Source organism: Silurus aristotelis (assembly GCF_946808225.1).
Source record: "Silurus aristotelis genome assembly, chromosome: 5".
Classification (NCBI taxonomy): domain Eukaryota; kingdom Metazoa; phylum Chordata; class Actinopteri; order Siluriformes; family Siluridae; genus Silurus; species Silurus aristotelis.
In genome coordinates, this window is record NC_139578.1 from 11,744,474 (window position 1) to 11,768,687 (window position 24,214).

The 24,214-nt window shown below is 39.4% G+C and overlaps 2 protein-coding genes across 7 annotated transcripts in view; one reads left to right on the forward strand and one right to left on the reverse strand.

Annotated features, from left to right (window-relative positions):
* Nucleotides 1-5,406, forward strand: part of zfta (zinc finger translocation associated) — a 5,792-nt gene extending 386 nt beyond the window's left edge. Inside the window, exons 2-5 of one of the 4 annotated variants that reach the window (XM_083542180.1) lie at nt 614-1,132; nt 1,448-1,777; nt 2,381-2,794; nt 3,519-5,406. In XM_083542180.1, the coding sequence (XP_083398306.1) occupies nt 614-1,132; nt 1,448-1,777; nt 2,381-2,794; nt 3,519-4,000 (1,745 nt within the window). In that variant the 3' untranslated portion in view covers nt 4,001-5,406. The remainder of the gene's footprint in view (nt 1-613; nt 1,133-1,447; nt 1,778-2,380; nt 2,795-3,518) is intronic. The other 3 variants (XM_083542181.1, XM_083542182.1, XM_083542183.1) reach the window with 3 other exon arrangements.
* Nucleotides 5,275-23,949, reverse strand: rtn3 (reticulon 3). Of its 3 annotated transcripts, XM_083542228.1 has the most exons (9): nt 23,523-23,824; nt 18,757-18,804; nt 14,039-16,873; nt 11,274-11,481; nt 10,000-10,138; nt 9,419-9,488; nt 9,259-9,305; nt 8,855-8,913; nt 5,275-7,478 (listed from the first exon to the last, which is right to left on the reverse strand). In XM_083542228.1, the coding sequence occupies exons 1-9, from the start codon at nt 23,605-23,607 to the stop codon at nt 7,430-7,432; spliced, it is 3,540 nt and encodes a 1,179-aa protein (XP_083398354.1). In that variant the 5' UTR covers nt 23,608-23,824; the 3' UTR covers nt 5,275-7,429. The 3 variants fall into 3 exon arrangements, with proteins under 3 accessions (XP_083398354.1, XP_083398352.1, XP_083398353.1); XM_083542226.1 differs by lacking the exon at nt 14,039-16,873 and having other exon boundaries at nt 23,523-23,796; XM_083542227.1 differs by lacking the exons at nt 14,039-16,873; nt 18,757-18,804 and having other exon boundaries at nt 23,523-23,949.
* Nucleotides 23,950-24,214: the final 265 nt, after the last annotated feature.

The window sequence follows — 24,214 nt, forward strand, 5'->3', positions numbered from 1 at the left end:
CAGGCCACAGGTTCCCAATCCTGGTCATACAGAAACCTGTGTGCAGTAATTTGACTCTTTTTTTTTTTCATACTAATCATCCCCACTTCATCTCAAAAAGAGCTGGTTATTAACATGGAAGCAGGAACAACATCAAACAGTAGTATAGGCAAGCTGAAAGCTGTGTAGGCCTAAGGGCATGTACAGCATATTCGGACAGGGGTGCCATAACATATGTCATCCAACTGTGCACCAGACTAACTATAAGGAGCTTAGTCTGCCCATGCATGGACATAAATTTAGTTAATCACTAAGATGTTTGATTAGTTATACCTTCACTAAACCTGATTGTTACCTCGGCTGCAAAATCACTAAATTGTTCCCAGTTGTAACCGTGTACTTTAATGTTTGGTGCACTCAATGTATTATATGGAATACTGTATATGTAGAAATACTGTGTTCATATATTATTCCTCTGATATCTGTGCAAGCAGCTAAATTAAAATTTTTTTTTTGATTGTTCAATCGTTGAATGTCATTTACTTAAGCTGTCTGCAGCGGATGCTTACTTGATATACATATGCCACATGATTATAGAGCTGAAAGTTGACATTTTCTTTTTGTTTTGCTCCAGGTGACAATGACATGAGCAATGGTCACATTAAAGATGATGGTCGAGCAGATGTGGTCACTCATGGGGACTCACAAGGAACAAGTTACTGGAGTGTTTCGGAGAGCCCTGAATCTCCCTTCCTTCTATCCCCTGTTCCAGGACCATCTAGACCCAAACCATCTCCAGGTAAATCAGGGCGGGCGTCACGAACTGGCCATAGCCGCATCCCTGGTCGAGACCACCGCCGTTACTACCACGAGCACTGGAGAACCGAGTACCTAATGGACTTTGACCCCAAGAGGAATGGGATGATCTGCATGGTATGTGGTAGCTCCTTAGCCACTCTAAAGCTGAGCACCATTAAGAGACATATCAAGCAGAAGCATCCCGATTCCTTGCTGTGGAGCGCGTCCGATAAGGAGGTCATTCGATCGGGCTGGGAGAACCATCTGAATCTAGACACTAGTCAGACATCCTGTCCAGATTCAGCCATTGCTTCGGACCCAGAGGAGACCCTAGAATGTTCAAGCCTTTCTACAGGTGTGTGTTTTAAGTTTAAATTAGTATGTTTATTGGGCCCAAGAAGCCTATAGAATCTTTCATGTAAAATCTGTCAAGGTGGGTGTGCATAGGTAATAAGAAGAAGAGGAAATTAGGTTAGCAAGTGTTTTTATAGAGCAAAAATAAAAGACGGAAAAAACAAAGTAACGAGATAAAAAAAAGATTAAAATACAGTACAACAAATAGTTTAAAAGGATTAAATTTGAAGGTAAAATGTATTACTTTGAAGATGAGGTATTCTATATTTTGAAGATGTACACCACAGATGTGACATAATCTCCCCACTTCCCCCAGACAAGCCTGGCAGTCCTGTGTTAGATAAAACTGAATCACAGTCTGAGCCTAGCATGGCGAACTCCTCCTTGGCTCAGGAGTCACAGATTGTGTCAACCGAGATTCTGGAGCGCTACGTGAATGACTCGCTACACGCCTGGTTCCGTCAGGAGTTCCTAATGGAGTACCAGGCAGAGGCAGGCAGGCTGGTGTGCATGGTGTGCAGCCATCCCTTGCCTTCGCTACATCTTGACCACATCAAGAGGCATGTACTGGAGCAGCATCCCAACTCCCTAGTATACAGTGCAGAGGAGAAACATCGCATCCTGAAGAGCTGGGCCCAAAGCCAGGGTGAGAGACCTGTGAACACCTGGAACATTTGGACAGGAAAGTGTAGAGAAGCCACAGGAAGTGAAAGATTTAGCCTGGAATTGAAGGACACTTTGAAGTGGGGGAAAAAAACAGGAACATGAAAGAATAGATGTATGAGGAAAAAGGGCTATTTTCAGAAAATGGCACTATTTTATTTTTTTCCCTACACCAAAACACCAAATCTTCATCTAAACATTAAGCTATTCATGTGTTTGATACTGGAAATATCCAGGACAACTGATCCCCAGGACTGGAGGTGATTGGAGTTGCTTATCTTCTAATTTTGAAATTTCATATGGTTCATGTTTTACGTATTCTGTTGCAGCTTCACACCTTCTAGGTTTTTTTTTGTTTGTTTGTTTTTTCTTTTTCTGAATTTGGTCACATGTTCCGCAACTAACCTCTTTCTCTCAAAACCAGCCTTCTGCTCTGTCTTTTATTTATTGTGGCATCTCTATACTTTCAGCTCTGGAGTTGAGAACACACAGTATACAGGATACAGTGACACTGTCATTTTTATATAGTATTTTTCTGACTTAAGATATGCTTGTCTTCTCTTTGTATTTATATATCCTTCCACAGACTCTGCAGTAGACTATATCAAGGCAGAGCCAGACACCAAAGATCTGAGTGTGAACAGCCCAGGGCAGCCTTCTTCCTCAGAGCATGACTCTCTCAAGTACAGCACGGAGCCAAGAGGGTCTGGGAGAGAATCGGATGCCCATTCTCAGCTCACCCCTAACGCCACACTAAAAAACAGCTGCCCGTGGCATCTACGCCTGGATTATCTGGTTGCTATTGGGCCTCCGAGCAGGCCGGGCTGCTACTGCATGGTGTGTTCTGAGGAGTTGCCAGTGGTGAGAGTCAGCAGCTTTCGCAGGCACATACTGGACTGCCACCCTGAGACCAGCAATCTCAGCCCAAAAGAGAGAGAAGATATAGCCAGCGCCTGGACGCAGGACACCATGGAGGAGCAAGAAGCACATTTAGACCAAGGTAAAGATACAAAAGCAAAACACTGAGCTGAATTATAAAAATAGATTCCAAGTCTAAAAGCTGCAAAGCTAAAAGGGTCAACCCAAGATTTTTTTTTTTCCCCAAATTTCTAAACAACACATTTGTAGAACATTTCCACAGACAAGAATATCTAATTTTTCTGTACTGAAAATGCAAGACGGCTGTTCAGTGTAAGTGGAAAAGGCAGATATTCATTCAATTTCATCAGTAAATATGTAAAATGCACAACTATATAAGGTCAGTTTAAAACTAAAACGTGTCCATTCTAACAATAAATATCTCAGACATACTGGAGATGATAGAAATGCTTCCTAAAAGGTTCATATATCCAGCGTGTAAACACTGGAGCAATAGGGTAAAACACAATTTTGGCGTAATCTACATTGATGATTCATAGCAATCTCCATCGAGGACAACGTTAGAGCTTATTTTTTATAAACTTGTCAAATTTGGCTTGGGAATTCACGAATGCTCTCTGGAAAATACATATTTAATTAAAACCTGTTATGTCCTTACACTTCCCATAGTGCGAGGAAATATCTCAATGATCGAATAATTACATTCCTGATCACATTGTCACTATCTATATCTTGTAAATAAGGATTTGTCTTGAAAAAAAATACACTATTCCCCTTCAGTTTATATGAATGAATCATGTGCAGTAGAACAATCTTGCAATGAAATTTGTTTTTTTGGATATTAGAACTTGAGCTTGACCACTTCTCTCATTCTTCGGCAAAAGCCACTCCCAGTGATGCGCCTTTTGAAAACAAGCCGGCGTCCATAAAACCGTCCATCAGACAGAAGGATAACGGAGAGATGTCGAAGGTCCTGTCAGTGCCAATTATCGGGCGACACACACATTACCCAGGCAAGGACCAGCGTCGGAACTACCAGGTGCGCTGGCGCATGGAGTACCTGATGGACTACGACTGCAGGAGGCACGGGCTGATCTGCATGGTGTGCGGCGCCACGCTGGCGACCCTAAAGGTGAGCACGATCAAGAGGCACATCCAGCAAGTCCACCCCCACTCGCTGAACTATAGTCCCGAGGAGAAGCAGCAGGCAACAGAGAGCTACAGCCAAGCCACGCAGCACTTCGTTCACTCCGATAGTTGCTGCGCAGGCTCAGATCACAGTCAAATAGCGCAGACTAACACTATAGACGAGACGGAGCAGGTCTAATGAACAGTGGGTGGATGTGGCATGCTTTCTTGCACTCAGGAAGTAGATTGCTGGAACAAGCCAAAAAAAAAAGAAAAAGATCTCCACAGCTTTTTAGTTTGGAATATAAGCTTGATACAAATAATTGTTTTGCAATTTTTTTGTTTTTGATTTCACACCATGGTGGTGGATCTAACCAGCGATCTGCATGGAGGTGGAGAAAAATGTAACGTCGTTTCCTTCAGAAGAATGATGTCACTGGCCTGAAAAAGAAATGAAGAACCTTTTCTATCCCCCTAAGCACCTTTTTTTTTATGCATTCGTATTTGTACAGTGCAGTCTTTGCTGAGATCTATTGATTGCTGCAGATTGCAAGGTTTAAAGTACCAGAGGGATCGTTTTGCATGTGTTCAGCAATGCAGTGGGCAGCACATTCAGCACTTAACAAATCGCTTTGTGTGAGGGGCCGGAGGGTTGATGAGCAAGAAAACTGTTAGGAAGCATGGCTTCTAAAACAGCACCTTGTAAAGCACACACTGTTTGTAGAGTGGACAGTTCAATGCATTTCAAAGATTTTTTTTGATTAAGTAACTCATCATTAATGAATAGAACACATGGCAAAATAATTGATACCTACTTTCAAAGTGCTACCTATCAATTAGGTATGTGATTTTTTTTTTTTTTTTTTTCTTTCTCCCCCAACTACCATTTCAAAGACTTACTGAAATATAAATATATATATATATATTAAAGCCCTTTGCTGCATTATAAAGGAAAATGAGGGGCACAAGTCCATGTCTCAGGGAATGTGTGCAATCAGGGCTTGCCATTTATCCTGTAGATTCAGCATTTCTTTTTGTGACTTGCCCACTGACTATATAAAACATTCTAAATGATGCAATTAAATTCTCAACAAACTGAGTGAAAAGATGCAACTACTTTCAGTCATGTTCTTATGTAACTCAAGTGGGAGTAAATTCATGTACATTTTTTTTGTTGTTGTTTTATGTGAAGTGGAAGTGTGAAAAGGTAAAACTTGTCTTTTTCTTTATTTAAAAACCTACCTTTTGTTTTGGTGCGTCATCGAACAATTGCTTGGAGTCCAGATGGCAACGTTCAAACGCTAAACTTTCATATCGCATCCATGGCTTTATTAAAATATATAAAATCACACACACAACTATATTGCTGTAACCTGAAACACACACAGAATCAAGTCCAAGACTGAAAAGATGTGCTGATGCGTACTAAAAAAGCAAAACAACAAAAAGATGTACGGAATGAAAGACACATCATTTATTTAACATTTTTATTAATTTTCATGTTGACAATTACATGAACCCCCCCCATTTTCTCCAAGCTCCCGGATTAACTTAATTCATCGCTAACAAACTGAACATGGATATTAGTTATCACATCTAGACTCAGAAGCAAAAGAAAAAAAAAAAAAAAAGACTTCAACTCCCTCCCCAAAAGAGAAACTCCAAAGAAAAAGAAAAAAAAAGACAGCAAACATGCTGACAGATATATTAAAAATATGCAGGCTGTAACTGAAACACTACAGAGAAATAGAAGACACACTGTCTACATAGAAGAGAGAGTGTGAGAGGTTTCATCTATTAAAAAAAATTTATTAAGGTGCTGGAAAAGACAGGAGGAATCAAATTTGAAACTTGAGAAAAAAAATCCTATTCTTCAAGCATCACCACACCCATGAGTTACATAACGAATGCTGGTTGAGCAACACAAGGACACAGGTACCAACAATACACACTTTCACCTGTTCAATTGTATTGTGTGCATGCATGCCTAAAAAAGGAGGGGGGGGGGGGGTGAGAGAAGGGGTGAGGACTTCCTAAATAAACATTCAGCATCCTGACTTGGAGACTACAGTCAGGCTTGAAGGGTGAAAGTGTGTTTTGTAGATCGATTTGGTAAATGGAACCTTCATGAAACCATCCACACAGAGTGAATTTGCACGCCGTTGTAACAGTTTCCAACATGAACACTCAGGTTTGCATGCAACAGTCAGAACGCTGTTTAAATATTGGTATGAAACATTCAGCAGTTGGCAGAGGTGTGTAGTAGTAGTAGTAGTAGCAGTAGTTACTCTATTAATCCGGTGCTCGGTTTACACACTGGTGCGTTAATAAATACAGGTGCACTTTTTGACACTGAAGCTTGATATGATAGGATTCAGATAGAATATTCAGTGCCAAATATCGAGCAGGCAATAAGCAAAGTGCATCGAATTTGCTCTTCTTATATTTAAGTCCCTTATAGATGTAAATGTATGAAGCCACATCAGTTTTTATAATAGCTTATTGTAACAGCACGCTTTCTTGTAAATCCAACTGTGCTAAAGAACGCAATTAACAAAAAGGTGTTCCCAGCTTTTAACAAGTGTTAAACTGACCGATTCAAAACAACCAATAGTGTGCCAATAAAGCTGGTCCAAAGACCATCTCTATACAGGGTGCCAAAACTAATCACACTTCTACCTTCTTCTATACAGAGCAGTAACAGACTGCAATGTTGTCTCCATGATTTCAAAGCTCTGAAGATTCTATACAAATAACTCAAGCATAAGAATATTAATACTACTTGTTAAGATGCCAGCCTGGGGAGTCAACAGCAGCTACCCTACTTGTAACCTAATAGGCATAATCATAACGCATTTACATGTGAACAAGTGCCAGAGTCTAAAAAGACACCAGGGGATATTCGATATTAAATATAAAAAGCAATGCAAACTACTTCACAGCAAAGAGCTTGTTGTAATTGTACTATATATACATACACAGTTGAAAATTTAACCCCTCCCCCCCTCCCAAAAAAAAGAAAAAGAAAACCCACGGTACAGGAAAGCGAACTAGAGTGAATCATCCCAGCCAAAACCCTAATCAATCTGTGTGTGTGTGTGTGTGTGTGTGTGTGTGTATCGTAACAGTGCGTCAGAGTTAAAAATCAGTAGGTGTGTATTCAGGTTAGCAGCCAATCCTGGTTGCTTCATTGCATTTTCTTCCAGTAACATTTTTTTTTTATTCAATCGTGTGTTAATTTGACAACTGAGTCCAAAATCCTCTAGTCTTTATTTCACCGAAATTTTAAAACACTCAAAAACCAGGTCACAGATTCAATCTAGTTCGCACACCCTGCCCAGAGTCAGGTGCCATAAAGGGACATTCAGTTGTTGAATTACATCATTTGCTGCATTTGAGTCACCAGCTCCAGTAAGCGTCTTCACCAAGCATCCTCCCTAATGCTCAGAATTGAGCTTCAGAGTTAACGTTGAAGAATATTGAAAAGCTTCAGAGATTTTAAAGAGACTAGCTGGTTCAGTGCACATGGCTGGTAAGAGGTTTATAAGGACTGGTTAAACTGGGGAGGGTTGGAAGCTAGAGGTACAGCGATTCTGGAGGTGGTCATGGAAGGGATGAGAGAGGTGCATCATTCTGCTTTACTGCGCTTTGCTGCCTTGGGGAGCTTTTCCTGAATCCTGGTTGGGAAATAAAGAGAGAAATTGGATAAAAAAAAAAAAAAAACATTGCACGCTTAAATTTGAAATGTTATTTACATCATTTTAACACTTGAAATAAATTTGACACAACAAATGTCTATACACATTAAAATATAAAAAAATTTGATTAATTAGTTACATTTTACACTAAATGCGAGAAAATGTCGTTTATTCCACAAATATGAACTTGAAGTAAAATAGTGTTCAGGAACTCTGGTGAAACAAAATGTCATAAATGCTTGAGTCCTAAAACTACAGGTGAAAAAGTACAATAAGTCTAAAATATGAAAAAGTAAATATGGTGCTAATATTTGTGACACGCTGGTTTCACCCATCTAGCACTTAAATTTTTCAGAAACGTTTTAATTACTAATTAGAGGCTCAAATCAAATCAGGGTAATCAATCAACATTTTTCGAAGCGCATCATTTAAATACATACAAATATAAGATTGGTTACTTGGTGATTTGTAGTTTTTTATATGAACATGTACAGTTACATTAAAACTGGGGATGCATTTTAATCAGGATAATTATCCCAGCTTTTAAAAACAATTTGAATCAGTCTTTGTATATCACCCTAAACGACTTCCTTGGATTGTCTCAATTATAGGAAAATAAATATAGCTCTAAAATTAATTAAGTGAGAAAGAAAAATAAAGTCTACCAAATGAATAAATTTTTTTTGTTGTTGTTTTTTAAATGGGTTTGTGGTGAACATACACGTCAAAAATAAAACAGATTTGCATAATTCTACCACATTCATTCACAATCCACTTTATTAGGAACACCTTTAAATTCACAGTTATTTATCTAATCACATAAATCACAAATAAATAAATCATGTAGCTATATGTCAGAAGGATGTTCACAGCATCCCCCAGAATTGTTCCAATGATTTCGGTTTCCCCATTCTGATGGACATGACCTGATGCTTTCAACCTGCATACTTTTATGCATTGTGCTGCTGCCACATGACTGACTGATGAGAGAACTGCATAAATGAGCAAGTGTGTGAGTGGGTGTTCCTATTAAAGTGAGTATCTCTTAGCATATGTCTGCTGGTCATTCTTGGCAGTGTGTATGATCCAGTGATCTAGACACACTGAATTATCTATAAAAAAAAATCTAATAATAAAATAAAATAAAAAAAAACCTCTAGTTCCGTAGCTGTGATTTTATGTATGTCATTGTGTACATATTTTATGTAGGCTATTGTTTAAAAAAAAAAAAAACACAATCATCCTGGAGTGTGCTTATAAGACACAATATATGTATTTAACTTTGAGACATTATCAATAAAACATTATTCGCACTTATTGGACACCAAATATTATGATCGTTAAAAGAAACTTACTTGGCCACTGCAGTATTAACATGAGTGCGTACAATTTCAATGTAGCGATCGATCTGGGTCTAAAGAGAGATAGACAGAAAAACAAAGACCAAAGATTACAGATGGCTAATAAGTAAATGTCTCATTTCAACACATTTTAAGTCAGATTTAAAGTGTAAAAAAAAAAACAGGTGTTTTATTTCAGTTCACTATGGGGACATTGAAGTGGGTCATCATGCTTTTGAGGTCACAGCATAACTTTAAAAAAAAAAAAAAAAGGGTGAAGTAAAAGCTCTAATTATACAGTGTTTTCTGTATGCATCCAACACAGGGATGACCGGCATTTCATCCATCTACACCAAGAAGAAACGTCAACAACGCTTTTAATGGAAAATGAAAAAAGGGAATCGTGTGTGTGTGTTTACCTTGTATTTCGCATACAATGGCGGTACAGTAAAAGCAAGGATGTCGACTGAAAAAAAAAAGAAATATATACTTTAAGAAAGCTTAACTGAAGTATTAGCAACAATTCATTTCTGAGAGTAAAGCTAGCTTAATGCTTTCTCATGGATGTTAAAAACTTACCAAGAATGAGGATGGTAATGCCATTGAAGACGGCACCCACGTATGTCAGCAACCACATGACTACAGCCAGCTGAAACATCAAAACATACCCAAGGTCGAACACGTGCTAATAAAATAGACCAAACTGTCAACCAAAGAGAAAACATTCATTCCTGGCTAAACTCATAACTAATATTGTTAGCAATCATTTGCTTATGAAAAGGTTTATTGTATACACAAAAGTATGACATAATGACAGGAAGCCAATTATAGAATCAGTGAACTGTTCCTTTCTCTCTGGAGGGCAGAGTGTTCTAGGTCAGTCCTTCAGCTCTTCAAATCTCTGTGCTATTTCCTCTGAATACCACCAGCTCCCATTTGCCATCATCCCATGATCAAAGAGGCTTATCAACACATCTAACTCATATAGCCTGGGTGTGGGAGCTAAATCTCAAAGTCTAGCGATGTTTTGAAGAGAGGAAGAGACTTGAAACTAACTGAGGCATGGTGTACAAACAAAAAGCCATCATTCGCTGAATAAAACAAGACCTATGGGGTAGCAGAGACCGGCATAGTTTTCTGCTCAACTCTGATGAACTGACCTTGAGGGAATCTATCAAATCTTCGACCAGAAAGAGGCGGCTCAGCTGCTTGAGTGCACAGTTGATGTAGGTCAGACACGCATCCACGTGCTTGCGGAAGGTCTCAGGAGACAAGCTGACATCCTTCTCCATCAGTTCCCTGCCACAAGCATATGGGTAAACCTAATTATCTCAGCAGCTACGTTACTACACTGTACTGAGTGCAGACACACCCTCAATTATCTCCATGTCTTTTTTTTTATTCATTTCGAAAAGAGATGCGAATAAATCAGGAGAAATGAACGTTTAGTTGTATTAAATCATTATACAACAATATAGATCCATAATTTTTTGTATTGTTAACTATTGCTCATTGGTACAAGATTAAAAGTTCTGCCCTGCTCCAACCCGGTACATTCAGTAGACTCCATTATCTCAACCCTCACCCAGAATCAACATTATCTTAACAGAAAATCGAAAACTCCCTGCTGACCAATGTGCCAAAATGGATAAAGCCCAAATAAACAGGGATACAACAAAAGCTCATAGATTTAACATTTAACACCAACCTTAAAAATCTTAATAATAGCAGCTTTGTGGAAATGTCATAAGCTCACAAATTCCTACATGGCTTAATCCTGATTTGCTAATTCCCCAAATGGTCCTACAAATGGCCATTACATGGCCGAAATACCTTGCAAAAGTGTCACATCATTGGAAATATGAAATTCGTTAAGTTCTTGAAATTAAATACTTCATATGCCCTTTAACACCCCCCCTCCCCCAAATAAAAATGTATCTATAACACTCCTGTCATAATTTTATAGAATAGCATCCCAATCAGAATACCAGAACTATAAATTATTCCCACTGCTGGTGACCCCAGTTTTCTAACAAACTAAGAAACGAGCAATACGATTGAATCTGTCGATTTGTTGGTTGGAGTTTCAGGTTTTGATTCAAACAAACCCTGTTCACCCTGAATAATTTGCTCATAGAAGTGTTTACTTAAAGGCTTGTCTAGAGCAAACAGTAAAATCATTGTTAAATAATAAAAAGCTGCAGGATACTGACTGCAGATGACTCCTCAGCTCTATCTGAATATTGTGCAACATAACACCATTTTGATCAAAGTCAAGGCTTTTTTATTTTTTTTATTTTTTTAGCACGACTTGTTTTGTACAACCCCCCCCCCTCCCCCATTTAGTTTCCACCATTACAAGCCATGAGATAATGAGATCAGTGCACATTTTGTGCATTTGTACAAAAAAAGTGTTTCAAATCATCTGTCTTACTTGAAGGGGTGTCCTTCATTAGACTTATGCACGGCCTGGATGACAGACTTGTAGATGCGGAAGGAGATGGTAACGCAGAGCAGTGCCAGGAGCAGGTAGGAGATGACGCTGATTACGCTGAATGCTGCCAAAGACAGCAGCAGTAGCAGGGAGATGCCGAACACCACGCCAGACTTTTTCGGGTCTCGCCAGTACACCAAGTCATACACTGCAAAACAGAAAATGCGTGTTTGTGTGTATGTGTGTGTGAGAGAGAGAGAGAGAGAGGGTGTATGGACGTGTCCGTAGGAGTATGTAGTGTGGTATGTTGGAGTGTGTGTGTGGTGAGAATAAAAGAAAAACATTAATACAAATCATGCACAGACTTGCCTAAACCTGTACTAGAAACACTTGTGATTTTTTAATAATAATGAACAATGACATGAAAAACAGATTCTGCATTTGGTCCATTATTTAAGTCCGAGTTCTCAAAATGGCCTCCACTAAAGCATTATAAGATCCTTTAAGAAATTAAATAACTGGCAGTCTGTATGTGCAGAGATGCTTCAACATCTCAGGGAAGCTTACATGCTCGTGTTCCACTCGTGTTTTTGCATAACTCACTTAAGCTATCAAGCCTGCTCAAATTTGCCGACTTTTATCTCAACCTTCACCTCTGGTTCCAGTTACAAGTCCTGCTTTCTGTTCTAGGACACATCCATAAACACTACAGCACAAGACTCAAGCAAGAACATATTGCGGATCAAGTGTAGCCTCTAAACTCTTTCCCTATACATTTCACATACAGATACAGGGCAGCCCATGCATTTTATGTCACAGCCAATGGAATTTGTTTGTTCATTAATAAATATATATTTTAGATGAGAATTTGAAATAAAGCCCTAAATCTGATTGATCAGATTGTAATGTGTTGAGACTTTGGAAAAATAATAAGTAAATAAATAAATAAATAAATAAAAACATGTTCAGTGTTTGCTAGTGCAGAAATATTTCACATGCAAATACGTCCATGTTGGAGCATTTATTGTTGTTCTCATTTAAATGAAACAATCATTTGCTTCTTCTGGTTTTGCAGAATAATTCCAAATCTAACTAAAGATTAAAGCTTATATCCACTTTGAAGGATCTTTCAGAATATTTTTTTTATCTAGCTCCTACTACATTTTACTATTATCATATATAAACAAGTCACATGCAAAAAATGTTTACAAAAATGTCATCGTGACATAACCACAACACAATCGACCAAGGATGATTTTATTCGGTGCCTCAAAAAGCACACCATTGTTTTCGCTGCTCCATTTCAGATGCTCAGAGGCTAACAACGAGCACCAGCATGGGGTTTCCTTCCCGCTCACTGCAGGGGTCTGAGTCTCTCCCAGCATGCTTTGCTAGTGCCCAGAGGGAGCCAGCCTGGACTGAGTGCTCATTCATTATCCCTCCCTCTCTCTACTCCGCTCTCCTAAGCGGCCCCAGATACACCAGCACGTCCCGGCGGTAACCAAACTGCAGTGGCCTCTTTTCAGTAGCAGCACTGTTAAGCTCTTAAAGGCACAGGTGCCATTTATGTAAATGCGGCCGTGTGGCCATGTGTGTTTAGACATTTAAAACAGCCGTAGCAGACTCATGTGGAAGCTACAATTGCTATTTAGAACCAGCAACACCACCAGGATGCCACAGCTCAAAGCTGCAATTATATTTTTCTGAAATGTTGTACTAAATGCTTCTATTTCTGATCTGCAACAAAATCCATAAAAACATTAGCCGTTGTTTCTGTTCTGCTGGGAAAGGCACACAAGTCTAAATTTGGCAAAGCCATAAAAAATCCTTCAGTCAGTAAATACCGTCATCCTCAGTCAGCTTTATAGACAACCTTGAAAAAGTAAAACAAGGGCACTGTCGCCTGCTGCGTTTTTTTTCTGTGCTAATCTCTACATAGCTCCAGTTTGAGGATACACAAGGCTTTGTAATTGGTAGAAAATGTTAACCCCCAAATGGGGCATGGCCAGAAAACAACCTAAAATAAATGGCAGTATTTATTCATGACAGTTAGTTCAAGCATACCCTCTGGCAAAACTTGATAAGCTTTACCTAGTTTCATTTCTTTTTAACATTCTAGTACTCATTCCTACTGTACTGAGGTCCCTATGGATTTCTGGACATCCTATAAATATCATGTGGAATGCAGCGCACTGACGATTATTCATGGTTTTTTACAACAAACTGCAAACACACATGATTGCAAGCTGCAGAAACACCAACGTAACACACCTGAAACAAACGTCACCACTACAACCAAAGCAAGACCTCTTTTCAGGTTCTTTTCCCCCCCCTCTATATTGCCAGATAATGCAGCACAAATTCAGAACCACAGAACTAATACTGCCTTATTTGCACATTGTGCAAACTGTTGCCAGATAGACATGGCTTTAAAAGCATAATTAGGAAAACATAGTCACAGCCAAGAACACAACTGTATTTTATTATCTAAACAGGACAGCCATGTTATCAACGTACCAGGCACCAGGATAGTAACTTTCTCTTCTAATTGTATAGAAATTCTCAAAAATACATACAAAAAAATTGGTCCAATGGCAATGCTTCAGATATTTATAAGTTAAATACCATTTTAAAAAGCATGCAACTGAATATGAACAAGTTGTGGGTTCCAGACTGTTAAGTTATGTTAAGAATATTATTTTTAGCATTGGGGCGTTCTTTGAGTGCAGGGTTAGCAGGCTGACAGCCTAAATGGAGGACGTTACCTGTCAGGTGGGTTAGTATTAGTGCCAAGACATGCTCTGCAAGGTGGTAGGCTTCTGCCACCCAGATGTCGATTGCCTCTATCTCTTTGGTTAGCGAGGCATCTGTCTGCTTCTCATTTGGAAGATAGTGTAGAGAGGGATTTGGGCAAATGAAAGACTCGGATTGAAGTAAAGGTTGTGAAACTGTATCTTTTGCAGAGATTGTAATGTCTTTCGGGAGATTGATTTCATCCTGATCCTGGTGACTACTCTCAAGCTCTTTCAATGCACAGACAGTAAGGCACTCTTGCTCCAAGTCCATGAAGATCGCAGGGGAAGAAGGAGTAACAGATACCTGCTCCACAGTGTTCTGTACAAGACCAAGGCTCTGGACCTCTTCATCCTGCTGCGATTTCAAACACTCTCTCATAAACTCCACAAAACTATCCGTTGCAGCTGTAGGAGGAGATTCTGCCTCGGTGGACTTGACGATGCTCGAAATCTCTGGGGGTTCCTGTGAATCTGGAGCATTGCACTGGATTATTTCATCTTGATCATATTCATCAATTGAGTCAATTATGTTTGGGGGCGCTTCAGATATCTGTATCTCAGGAGTATTCATTTGGAATATTTCAATTAGTTTGAATTCCACTTCAGTAGGCTCAGGTTTGCTTGTGGTTTCTGGTGATATCTCTGTATGTGGATCTTCATACTGAATTATTTCATCTTGTTCCGTATCGGTCGTCAAAACTCCCTCAGTTACATCTTTGTTCGCAAAATCAGAGATCACATCAATGACTTTGCATGACTGATCATCATGAAAAGAAGGATATTCGGCAGGTGTGCTCTCTTGGTAAGAAGGCAACTCTACTTCATGTCTAATCATGTAATCCTCCTCCTCAGCCAAAGAAAAATTCCCTGAATCAATTATTGTCTTCTTGTCCTCGATACCTACACTCTGGTCATCTAATGCAACATTTGGCAAGATATTTTGAGAAAGCAGAGGCTCCACCGGGATATCGGCTGAAATGTTAACAGGAAAATGCTCTGGTTCTGTATGGTCATTTTGCTGACTTTTATCAACAGTCTCATCAAATTCATTCACAGTTTCTTTATATGACTGCTGAGCAGGCATAGTATTATTCTGACTGTTTTGAAGAGAGTTAGATTTTAGTGTCTCATTCATTTCCACATTATTTACAGCACACACACCGGAATTTAACTGGTCTTTTAAAGCCAGTTCCTCGCTAGTGTAATGATCCAAATATGTATCAATGTCACTGGACTCAAACTCATTCGAAAGATCCTCATAATTAGGTGAGAGGTCTGGTACAATTTCTGTGGTCTTGTCTGATATTACATTGCTTAGGGAAGATTCTCTGGACGTTTCTTCTGTATTCTGTGGAACAGTGGATTGTGCGTGAGACTCATCTGAGCTTTGACTCTGTGAAGGAAGAGAAGTCTGGTTAATCGTTTCATTGCTAAGATCGTCTTTGATCATCATGTGCTTTGGAGAATATCCTCCTTCAGAATCTGCAATATATTCCTTTGTGGAAATATCATCCATTTTTGGAGCAGCCTCTTCCAATTCGTCTCTTGAACCGTCAGAAAGCTCTTCCGGCGGTTGTGGAGCCTCTGTTGCAGGTTCTTTTATAATCTTATATCTCTGCTCATCATCTTCCTCTTCTTCTTCCTCTACTTCATAATCACTGAGAACCTGTTCCTCAGTTTCAATTACATTAATAATGGGCACCTGAATACTCTGTTTCTCTTGTTCATTCGGAAGAGTCTGCTGAGCTGTAGGCAATCTACACTCAGCTCCATCATTATCATTGACACCACTTGCATCTTCAATAACTGTATCATCAGATTCACCAGAGCTATCAGCTTCAAGGATCTCTACACCTTCTGAGCCAGCCCCTCGAGTGGCAGACGGTTGATTTGCACTAGCATCGGTATGGGGATCTGGAACTGGAGTCTCCAGGGATGGAGCATCAAAACTATCAGGAGGTGCAGCAGATGTAGTTATCTCAGAGTCCTGACTTTCAAAAAGGAATGGTGGTTCTTGTGGGTCTATGTCAGGTTTCTCTTGTTTGTCCCACATGTAGGCTGTAGGCAAAAATCGGAGATCAAATTCAGACTCATCCTCCATAGTATCTTGCTTTGATTGATTCGAATACTCATTTACTTGTTTGGACTCTTCAACAGGGGTGTCCATGAATTCATCAGGGACACGAACAAAAGATGAAGGGATTTCTTGTACATGTGTATCTTTGCTCTTGGTCTCATCAGCTGGACATTCTGGCATTACCGGAGATTCTTTAATTTCATCAAAGTCAGATTCCCCAATGTTGAAGTTAGGTGCTGGCGGCAAATGAGCTCTCATCCAGTCAGCCGTGTCCTCAAAGTCACTTCCACGTCTGGTATCACCAAGTATCTCAAAGGGAGATTCTGGAGAATCTTGATCACTTGATGTGGGTTTTTTCTTAATAGAGGAACGAAGAGTGATGCCATGTACCTCAGAATGAGATTTTTCATAGTGGCGTTCTCTGAAATGAGGAAAGCCTGAATCACTCCAGTCAGAATCATTCTGCTTTGCAGCCAGAGCCTCCAAAGCTCTGATTCGCTCAGAAACAGGAGATATTTTTATCGGAGAAGAGTCCTGTTTTTGTGTTCCGAGTGAGGATTCAAAAAGCTCCCTTTTCTCTTGGAAACTACGATCCTTGATTCCCGTCAAGGAAATGGCGTTATCGTTTCCAAAATTTGAAGGAGAAAATGAATTTGGTTGAGAGGAAAAGCGAAGTGAGGTAGGCACACCTTCTGATGGCTTCTCAGAGTCCAGTGCCACCCGTTTGTCTGCATCCATTAAGCAATTAGGGAGGAAGAAAGGGAAAGTGGGGAGGAAACAAAAATCAAGGCACACTATTTTCATACAGATATGCTAAAGTGGAGGGCCATACTTGCAGCTCTGGTGAATGCAAACTGTTCACCTTGATATGCATTTTATTTGCATTTAACCAACTCACGTGCTTTTGAAATATATAGTTCCTAAAACATTTTTGTGAGGCAAAGACAGGCCCCAAAACTTTAGCAATCAGTAGATAGACTAGTACTTTAAATACAGCATTCCCGGGATGTTTAGCATCCATTTTGGTGCAGCTGAAGCAGTCATGCATTGCAGGTTTGATGAACTGCTTGAATTCTTTGCATGCTAGTAGCAAATATATGCCTTAAGAATCTAAATAACATAATGGAAGATGCTCACTTTACAAAATAATACTACTGAATACTGATTCATGAATATTATGAAATGTTGCCTTCAACATTATGTAAAGATCTCCCCATAATGCTTTACCTTTAACAGCACAGAATTTCCTCAAAACACTATGAATAATTCAAATCGTCTGTCAAGCCCTTAAATATGCTAAATGAGAGACTATATACACAAACATGTTTGAATGCTATTAGAACCAACAGATGTGCATGCTGGTCAAATCCAAAGTAGAAAATAATGCTCAATACTTTGACGCACCATTGTTGCAATTGTTTCCTCAATATAAAAAAAATCATTATTTTGCTATTAATCTAAAATTGCAGTGCAGACATGAGACAAAATAAGTAATAATAAAATAACTAAAAATGGTAACTACTTTAAATTTATAGCCTAAGTTTGTGGTAAGATATTGCATGCTTAAGCAGAAATGTTTAGCTAGCAGCCTTAGCCATGGAGGGGACAGCCTGGAGCAGGCTTCATGGTCCATCCCTTCCCTGTGTCACTCTACCTGCAGTACCAGTAAAGATGGGAAGGAGGTGCCTCCATACACAGTTAATGACTGAGGTGAAATATCAAGGACAGGACTCCTTCGGGATACCAACCTGATCCATTTTTAGTATTCTTCACTTATACAAAGTGAACTTGAACTCTGGCATGTTAAAAATGGCAATCTTGGGATTATCCAAGACCCACAGCAACGTTGATCTAATCAGTGTCTGCTTTTGGGAAACCAAGAAAAAGTGCATTTCAAGCATATGTGAGAGAATTGCTTTCCTGTTCATAGCCAATGTTAAATTCAGGGAGCTTTGGTTTTGAAATCTTTACGAATTTTTACGAAGTTCTTGAATTCTGGTGGCCCTCAAGAACGATTGTGGCCAGTGATTTATTACTCAAAATGTCAACATGTGAAACCTGGCTGTTTGTTGGGATTCCAACAAGCAGGGCTATTGAAGCATCGAAAGACCAGTGATGGTTTACATTACAGTACCTCTGAGATTGCTACAGAGGAGAACTCTGCCAAGCCGGCATCCAAGTTTGAAAGTGAACGTCCATTTTAATTTATAATTTGGTCCACAATCCATGTGCAGCAATGTGAAAAACAATGCTCACATTCACTCACAGGTAAATGGATAACTACAAGCACAGAATACATGGCTTTGGTACTAAAAAAATACCCATGAATGAAACAATGGCTCCTTCAGTTAAATTCCTGTACACTGCTTTGTTTTACTGTGGTGTTAGGTGGAGCATTCAGAGTATCCAAAACAGTTTCACTTTGTCTAGCTGCTCTGGTGTTACTACCTAATTAGGAGGGTGGCACTAGAGAGAGGGATTGAAAGCACCGTAGCTGCAGCTGAGCAAGTAATGACATACTTTGAAGAGATGGAACAGAAGAAGATATAGGGGAGAGAAGATAAAAATGATAGAAAAGCAGGCCAGCAGCAGAAGAAAACTATACACTTGCCTTGAGAAGACTGAATGAGAGATACAGGCGAAGAGGAAAAAAAGGAATCTGAAAAAATAAAGAGGACAGAGGAATGAGAGGAAAATAGAATCAAAATTCTTCTTATACTACACAAAATAAAAAAATTAATAGTATCGATGCAGTGCCTATTAACAAACCTCCTTACCTGTCTCATGATTACATTCAAAGCAAAGCGATCAAAACTTACTATGTACCTTCCTTTAGAAGTAACGGCAAAGTTCAGAGACCAAACCTTGAATTGGGTTTTTGCTACTACAGGGGAGCACAAATACACATATTACCAAAGTAAATCTTCCTAAAGTTTTCCAAAAGTACATCCTGACAGCTATCACTACAAATCATTAACCAATGCTGAAAAAAGTTCTCCATGTACTGTTCAAATTCCTGTCATAGTTTCCAACATTTGACCCAAACACACACCCACTTAATGTTGCATTGGCAAGAGTTATGTAATCTTTGTTGAGCAGCCATTGTCTGAATAAACTTCAGAAACTCTGATACTGAAAAAACACGCAAGTTTGAAGGATTGGTGTTCACATTTTTTTTTTTTGCAAAAGCACCAAGCCTTTATTCTTTATGGGACCTTCATCTCGACAACCCCAAAAAGCTCAAGGTGTGACAGAATCCAGTGATCCTCTAGCAAAAGCTGGTTTATCCAGTAATGCGGCAATAATAAAGCAGATGAGCACTGGCATTGCTACCAGACAGCAATTCTGAACTACCCGCACCCTAACCTGAACAATTGGAACTGGCTGGAATTTAGAAGTTCAGACCTGCCACACAACATTCTCACCTCACCCTACTCTAAGCTCTTTTCACTACTGAAAACACCTTGGACCACCCCATGCATCATCCAGTTTCACTTAGGCACACCCAGTAAACTTTGGGAGGGCAGTCATTAAAAATATATTTTCATGGCTAACTGCAACTAAATGTAAGACAAATGCAAATAAACAGAGACAATCATGGACGTGTCGATCATGTTTTTATCATGATTAGAGATAGCATTTTGTATTTTTGCAAATACACATGTGCATTGCAAATTTCAAGTACAAGAAAACCGATTCAAATCAGCAAACTCTTTTAAGATTGAAATTGTTCAGTATTCAGAAAACTGGCTATGTTAAAAAATAATAATAATATTAATTTTAAACATGTTAGGAACTTTTACAGGCTAACTGACAGTAAGCATTAGTCCGTGGTAGAACTGGATGGGATTTCAGAATCTGTTTGTGCTTTATGATCATACTCAGCTTGGAAATACTGAAAATGCCTTTGTTCATTAGTAGCATTGGACAGATTATGCTAGTAAATTAGCTCACATATGTTACATGTAGCTTTTTTTTTTTTGCATTGTTTTATAAATAAGAGTGGCAAAACACATTAAGACACACCATGACCACAAATACCTACAAGTAACAAAGAAAATAAAATGATGTGTTGGGCCTCCATAGGCTGCCAGTTCAGGTCCAATGAATCCTTGCATTTTACCATTATCACATGAACCATTGAACAGACCTTAAAAGGAAACACTCCCTTTGATGCCTGTTCATGAAATGCTTTCATGGACAAAAAGTATGCAGGACCTTTGAAATGAAAGTAACTTTGTAATGACTTGGAGTGACGTGTCTATCTAAGGGGACAAGCGGACCCAAACTATGTCTCCACTTTTTTAAATATCTGTTGATTACCACACTCAGGTCCTACAGACACAATTTCCAAATAGTTTTCTGATCTGTTCATACCTGGAATACCCAAAGCTATTCAGATCATTTAGTTAAATTACTAACTGAATTCAACATCAAATATTTGAACCCCCACCCACCCCATGACTAGTTGACATATTAATCTACTTAAGTAAATCACCTACTGAAGAAAACAAATATGTTTTTATTTGAAGGTTATTTAAACATGATGACAATTAAAAATGATGAAAACCACAAAATACTTCTCCCATTGATATGCTTTAGTATCACAATATTTTTTTGTGTCAGTGCACATATACATTAAATCGAGCTACCACTGACAGAAGCTGCATCATGCAGAAAGAAAAGTCATTTGCATTATGTAAGAAATATCAATGCTATATTGTTGAAAAGTTCAGCATGACCCAACTTGTACATAGCTGAGACATTAGTTATTTTGAGAAGAAAAAAAATATTTCACCACCACCAGTCTAACTGGAGTCTTTACTCAATGCAAGAAAAATGTTCATGCGTAAACTGGATTTCGCTTCTACATCAGTTAGTTTAAGCTATATTTAATATATTAACACATACTCTTTTGTCATATGATTTGAATGTACTATGACTTTTTTTTTTGGACTGTATGTTATGTAATTATGTCATAGTAAAGCCTTGTGATAATACCACCAAACAAATCTGGTTTCACAAATTATTTTAGTCAACAGTCAAAATCATCCCTAAAAGTTTCATGTATAACATTTACATATTAATCACAATGTCCAATGATTCTGCAACAAGACCCACTCAACGGATCACCTTTTAAACAAAATCTATAACCATTATCTTCAGGCTTAAATCAATTCCTGCTTCTTCTACAGATTACATGGTTATCTAATAACATGTAAGAGGAGACAGATACTTCCTGATAAAACCCAGTGCACTAGGAGCAGTTGCACGTATTCAGCAAGTCTTACAATGGCACGAACGTCCAACATGTCATACAGGGCGAGGCGAATCATATTACAAACACCAAAGGGTAGTGACCTGAAAAAAAGCCTGGTCCGAGTTGTCATGCTAACAATTTCAGCTTTGTCTCAGAGTATTCAATTATAAAACCATAAGTAGGAAAATAGATCTGCCTCAGTGAGAAACTGATCACTTATTTCAGACTAAGACATCCGAATATTTGGAAATGAGTACATTTGCATTTAAATGAGCAATCCAGTGCCAATTTTCACCAGTGTCTGTGGGCTTGTTCCAAATAAATAAAAAATTTTTTTAATACGTATCTGCAACCTGCAGCTAACTTGATAACATGGTCCAGGGTACTAAACCGTAATTCTGCTCATAACATCACGTACCACAAAGGACACATTTTCTGTAAAGTCACTGTTTATCTTAACTGGAAATTAACCTTAAGTTTTTTACGTTTTTATCCTAAAGCTTTAAAAGGTTTTATGTGATGTATATAGAATTTTCATTATAACATAAGCAGAATCCCATGGATATTTAGATTACTTATAATTACCCTAAGACCTTTAATGACATTAGCTTATTTTACAATGAAATGCCTTTCATTTTCTTCTCATGTACACATCACTTACACTTTCATCATTAACATATTACACAGAATGCTGTTTGAATCATAAAAATTGTGGATACAACCTTTGCTTTATTACCACCCAAAGAGAATGATGCAGCATTTTTCTAGTCCTTTCAAACGCAGGGTTCGAACTTTCACAATTTGGGTTAATGCCACCATGATTTCAATGATTTTTCTTAGTTAGTGTGACTAATCTTCACTTTCTGCATTTCATTGCAATGTGTTTCTTATTAATATCGATGTGTAAATCACTGATGGAAAATAGTGATGGTGTCAATGGGTCCATTGCTTTGTTTTTTGTGTGTTCGTTTTTTAGAAGCCAACAATGAAAGCTCAAGTTCTTTTATGTTTCTGATTGATGATGTATTCCAGTACAAATGACAATTGTAACGGCTGGCAATGCCACGGCTCACAACCTGGCGAAGTCCTGAAGAATAGCGAAAATACTGCATTCATGAACAGATCAGGACCCGAATCACTAAACACATCGACAAATATATTTCAGGATGGATTTTTCCTTCAAGGCCCAATGATGATTCCCTTTTACAAATGATATATGGTTCAATTATTCATATGCCTGGGTAAATAAACAAACCGAAAGTCGTTGGTGGTACCACACCTCAGTGGCAATAGTGCTTTGTTTAGGGCATTACATTGCAGGGAACCACTGCAGCCACATTTCACCAAACGTCCTAAACCCCAACACCTGTTATGACTATCAACAAAGAAAAGACTGGCATGGAAAATTGGTGGCCATTTTGAACAGAGAACCAACGCAACAACTCAGTACCACCTACACCATGTTACACAAGAGAAGACACAAGATGTCAACAGGATCGATGTTAGGTGCCGCCGGTTTCTTCCCTGAAGCAATGCTGGTCATGGCACATGAAGGGTGGTGTACTGAGACTTTTCTTTCCAAATTGAAGGGTTTTTAAAAGCATATATGAGACAACTGGGTCGCAGATACAGACAGTTGCAGGTGCAACAGCATGTTTTTAGTTAATTAGAACTGTGTTTACCTATAGAGAGTGAGAGGAAGAGGGAGAGGAGGAAGAGGTGGTTCCTGTTTGCTCAGTAGAAACACAACAGGGCTGCAGTGCAGCACAGGGTTATGAGATCATACATATGTGTCAGACGGCTCTGTATCCTGGGCCTGAAGTTAAGTTAGATTTCAAATATACACATTTACTTCTTTTTCTATAACAAATACAGGATATTATTTCGCACCAAACTGCCCGATCCACCGCTACTTTACATTTGGAAAAGCATTAAAATGTCAGACATAAATGTGCAAATGGACGATTGAACCCTATAATAAGAATCATCATCATAACAATGAGTCCTATTGTCTTAAACGAAATAACCACGTTTCAACACCTCGTTCTCGTTCTCATTCTCCTTCCTGCCATAACGGAAGTGTGAGATTAAACACCGATCGAGCCTCGTCCTCTTACCGGAAAACTTCGAGTCTTTGGCGTGTCCATCGTTCAGCCCCTGGGACGACGATATCTGATGGGACTGTGTCATAGGATCTGCCATGTTGTTTTGCGCAGTACTGCGTTGTTTTAAAATGCAAACACACACACAAACAGCGCAGTATTTCCCCGAGAGCGGAAACACACAAACCCTCAGTGAGCCCAAGACCAGGAGACGACTGAGACAGCGCGCATGTGAAGCTTCTTCAGAGTAGGAGAGGAAAAATAATGGGGAGGCGGAAGGACTGGGCGGGGAGAGAGAGAGAGAGAGACAGAGAGAGAGAGAGAAAGAGAGGGGGGGAGGGGGGTTGGTTGGGAAAGAGAGAGAGAGAGGAGGGGGGGGGGTTGGTTTGGAGAGAGAGAGAGAGAGAGAGAGAGAGAGAGAGGGGTTGGTTGGGAGAGAGAGAGAGAGAGGTTGGTTGGGAGAGAGAGAGAGAGGGGGGGGGGGAGAGAGAGAGAGGGGGGGGGGGGGAGAGAGGGGGGGGGGGGGAGAGAGGGGGGGGGGAGAGAGAGAGAGAGGGGGGGGGGGGAGAGAGAGGGGGGGGGGAGAGAGGGGGGGGGGGGGAGGGAGAGAGAGAGGGGGGGGGGAGAGAGAGAGAGAGAGAGAGGGGGGGGGAGAGAGAGAGGGGGGGGGAGAGGGGGGGAGGGGAGAGAGGGAGGGGGGGGGGAGA